The sequence below is a fragment of the Saccopteryx bilineata genome, chromosome 9 (genome assembly GCF_036850765.1).
Source record: "Saccopteryx bilineata isolate mSacBil1 chromosome 9, mSacBil1_pri_phased_curated, whole genome shotgun sequence".
In the NCBI taxonomy this organism is placed as follows: domain Eukaryota; kingdom Metazoa; phylum Chordata; class Mammalia; order Chiroptera; family Emballonuridae; genus Saccopteryx; species Saccopteryx bilineata.
In genome coordinates, this window is record NC_089498.1 from 45,856,567 (window position 1) to 45,860,335 (window position 3,769).

The 3,769-nt window shown below is 50.0% G+C and overlaps 1 protein-coding gene across 1 annotated transcript; it reads right to left on the reverse strand.

The window, feature by feature from the left end:
- Positions 1–256: 256 nt before the first annotated feature.
- On the reverse strand, positions 257–3,769 carry RPS16 (ribosomal protein S16). The gene is made up of 5 exons (XM_066243426.1): positions 3,584–3,769; positions 3,356–3,457; positions 742–838; positions 585–632; positions 257–444 (listed from the first exon to the last, which is right to left on the reverse strand). The coding sequence occupies exons 1-5, from the start codon at positions 3,629–3,631 to the stop codon at positions 299–301; spliced, it is 441 nt and encodes a 146-aa protein (XP_066099523.1). The 5' UTR covers positions 3,632–3,769; the 3' UTR covers positions 257–298.

Sequence of the window (3,769 nt, forward strand, 5' to 3'; positions counted from 1 at the left end):
GAGCTATTTAAACAGCAGCAAAGGAATTAAAAAAAGACAAATTCACAAGGACACCCTACAAAACCAATGGCCCAGAACCACTCCCATTATGGCTGTGCCTGCACAACAGACTCCACTAGAGCCCCCACCTGCCTTTCCACCTACCCACCCAACCAAACTCTACAGTAATAGCTTTTGGAAGGGATCTCAGGGCGTTTCCTATATTCCTTCTAGCCAAAGACCCACCACAAAAGAACACAATCTTTGAAACCTTAAATCCAGTAACTATTGTTTATTATAAGGGTGGAACCTGATGGGCTTATCGGTAAGATTTCTGGTAGCGAGCACGGGCACCAGGACCGCCAAACTTTTTGGATTCGCAGCGACGGGGATCAGCTACCAGCAGGGTCCGGTCATACTGAATGAGGATGTCCTTGATCTCCTTCTTGGAAGCCTCATCCACATCTGGGGATGAGAAATAGGGCAAGATAGGATAAAGATTTAGATAACCGCGGAAGAATACACTTACTCTCTGGGGCTAAATGCCAGAACCGGTCCTTGATTTACCCCCACCCCCACCTGATGAGAAGGACCTACTCACTCACATTTCTGGTAATACGCCACCAGGGCTTTGGAGATGGACTGACGGATTGCTGTGAGGAAATCACACAAAAAAGGGTACATCAGTTTTGTGAAGGTCTGAGAGTAGGCCCTTGCTTTCAGAGCCACCTCCTACCCATGTGGCCAGTTCCCAGGACTCACCATAAATCTGAGCCACATGACCACCACCCTTCACGCGGACTCGAATGTCCACACCAGCAAATCGTTCCTTCCCCAGAAGCAGAACAGGTTCCAGTAGCTAAAGAAATAAGGGGTATGACAGGATTTTAGATCACAACCTGGGCAGCTGAGCCGTCAAAGTACTATTTAGCCTGACCAGGCAGTGGTGCAGTGGATAGAGCATTGGACTGGGAAGCGGAGGACCCAGGTTCGAGACCCTGAGGTTGCTGGCTCGAGCATGGGGTCACTCAGTCTGCTGAAGCCCCCCAGTCAAGGCACATATGAGAAAGCAATCAATGAACAACTAAGATGCTGCAATGAAGAATTGATGCTTCTCATTTCTCTCCTCTCCTGTCCCTGTCTCTCTCACTTTAAAGAAAAGTCACACTCTAATCTCTTTCCATTTTCAGCCAAAGAAACAGGTCCAAACAGTAAGGAAAGGAGCCCCTTCACAACCTAGCACAACAAACCCAAATTCTGTTCCTGGTTTTTGTTTTTTTGTTTTGTTTTTTTACAGAGAGGGACAGACAGACAGGAACGGAGAGATGAGAAGCACTCCTTGTGCACTGTGACACCTTAGTTGTTCATTGATTGCTTTCTCATATGTGCCTTGACCGTGGGCCTTCAGCAGACCGAGTAACCCCTTGCTGGAGCCAGTGACCTTGGGTCCAAGCTGGTGAGCTTTTGCTCTAACCAGATGAGCCTGCGGTCAAGCTGGCAACCTCGGGGTCTTGAACCTGGGTCCTCTGCATCCCAGTCCAACACTCTATCCAGTGCGCCACCACCTGGTCAGGCTGTTCCTGTTCTTTTATTTTATTTTTAATTTATTGATTTTTAGAGTGGGGGGGGGAGAAAGGGGAGGAGCAGGAAGCATCAACTCCCATATATGCCTTGACCGGGCAAGCCCAAGGTTTCTAACCGGCAACCTCAGCGTTCCAGGTCAATGCTTTATCCTACTGCGCCACCACAGGTCAGGCTGTTCCTGTTCTTTTAAAATTGAATGAATACCTACAATGTCCAGATGATTAGAAACTGACAGTAAGTTGTGAACAGGACACAAATTCTCCATTAACTGCAGGAAATCAGGCTGTAAAAACTCTGGCAATGCCTTTTTTTGTGTGTGTGTGTGTGTGTGTGTGGCAGAGACAGAGAGATTTCGAGAGAGGGATAGATAGGGACAGACAGACAGGAAGGGAGAGAGATGAGAAACATCAATTCTTCATTGCGGCTCCTTAGTTCATTGATTGCTTTCTCGTATGTGCCTTGACTGTGGGGCTACAGACTGAGTAACCCCTTGCTCAAAATAGATGAGCCCAAGCTCAAGCTGGCGACCTCGGGGTCTCGAACCTGGGTCCTCTACATCCCAGTCCAATGCTCTACTCTGGCAATGCTTTTGTCATCTAATCACAATTTGAATGGGCTTCCAAATAATTCAGTTTTCAAAACACTCTCTTAATATTCAACATACACGTTTTTTAAAAATTGAATTTAGCCTGACCAGGCGGTGGCACAGTGGATAGAGCATCGGACTGGGATGCAGAGGGCCCAGGTTCAAGACTCCAAGGTTGCCAGCTTGAGCATGGGCTCATCTGGTTTGAGCAAAAGCTCACCAGCTTGGACCCAAGGTCGCTAGCTCGAGCAAGGGGTTACTGGGTCAGCTAAAGACTCGCAGTCGGCCCTGGCCGGTTGGCTCAGTGGTAGAGCGTCGGCCTGGCATGCAGAAGTCCCGGGTTCGATTCCCAGCCAGGGCACACAGGAGGGGCGCCCATCTGCTTCTCCACCCCTCCCCCTCTCCTTCCTCTGTCTCTCTCTTCCCCTCCCGCAGCCGAGGCTCCATTGGAGCAAAGATGGCCCCGGGCGCTGAGGATGGCTCCATGGCCTCTGCCTCAGGCGCTAGAGTGGCTCTGGTTGCAACAGAGCGATGCCCCGGATGGGCAGAGCATCGCCCCCTGGTGGGCGTGCCAGGTGGATCCCGGTTGGGCGCATGCAGGAGTCTGTCTGACTGTCTCTCCCCGTTTCCAGCTTCAGAAATATACAAAAAAAAAACACAAAAAAACAACATAAAGGCTCGCAGTCGAGGCACATATGAGAAACTAATCAATGAACTAAGGTGTCATTACGAAAAACTGATGACTGATGCTTTTCATCTCTCTCTGTTCCTGTCTATCCCTCTCTGACTCTCTCCTTATAAAAAAAAATAAAAATTGAATTTATTGAAGTGACATCAATTAAATCATATAGGTTCCAGATGTTTATTTCTATAATCTATCATCTGTATATTGTATTGTGTTCACCACCCCAAGTCTCCTTCCATCACGTTCATACCCCCATACCCGCCGCTTCTATTTTCCCCAACCTTTCCCCTTTGAACATTCGCTTTCACCTTAAGCTTTTATCACATCTTTAGTACCTCCAAAACCCACCACCATCGCCACATACCCCATTTTCTAACCCAAACTCAGATTCTAAACATCCCATTGTTGACAGCAGATCCCTCGGCTTCCAAGATAAACGAAATCCAGGAACCAGCTTATTTCCACATCTGTCCCAAAGTCCCCCTCCACTCAACCTAAACACCCGTCTCTAGTCCCAGCACCTTGTATTGCAGCGTGCGCGGCTCAATCATCTCCAGAGGCCGCCCGTTCACCTTGATGAGGCCATTGCCCCGTTTGCAATGCGCCACGGCCGTGGCCGTCTTCTGCGAAAAGCGAGGGAGAAAAAACCGGGGCCACATGAGCTTCCCATGTCGACCCCAAACCCCAGCCCATCTGACTCTCTCGGACCCTCGCCTCCCCCGACCCGTTCCATCCGGCGCCCAGCTCACCTTGCGTCCGAAGACCTGCACGGACTGCAAAGGACCCTTGGATGGCATTGCTGCGAGAGCACACAGGAGATCCCGACCGCGCGGCGCCCACACCGGAAAAGGAAAGACCAGGCCACCTCAGCCGCTTTTCAGCGTCTGCGCAGGCGCCTTGAGCACTGCGTCGCAATTAGAAGGGAGCTTTACGGC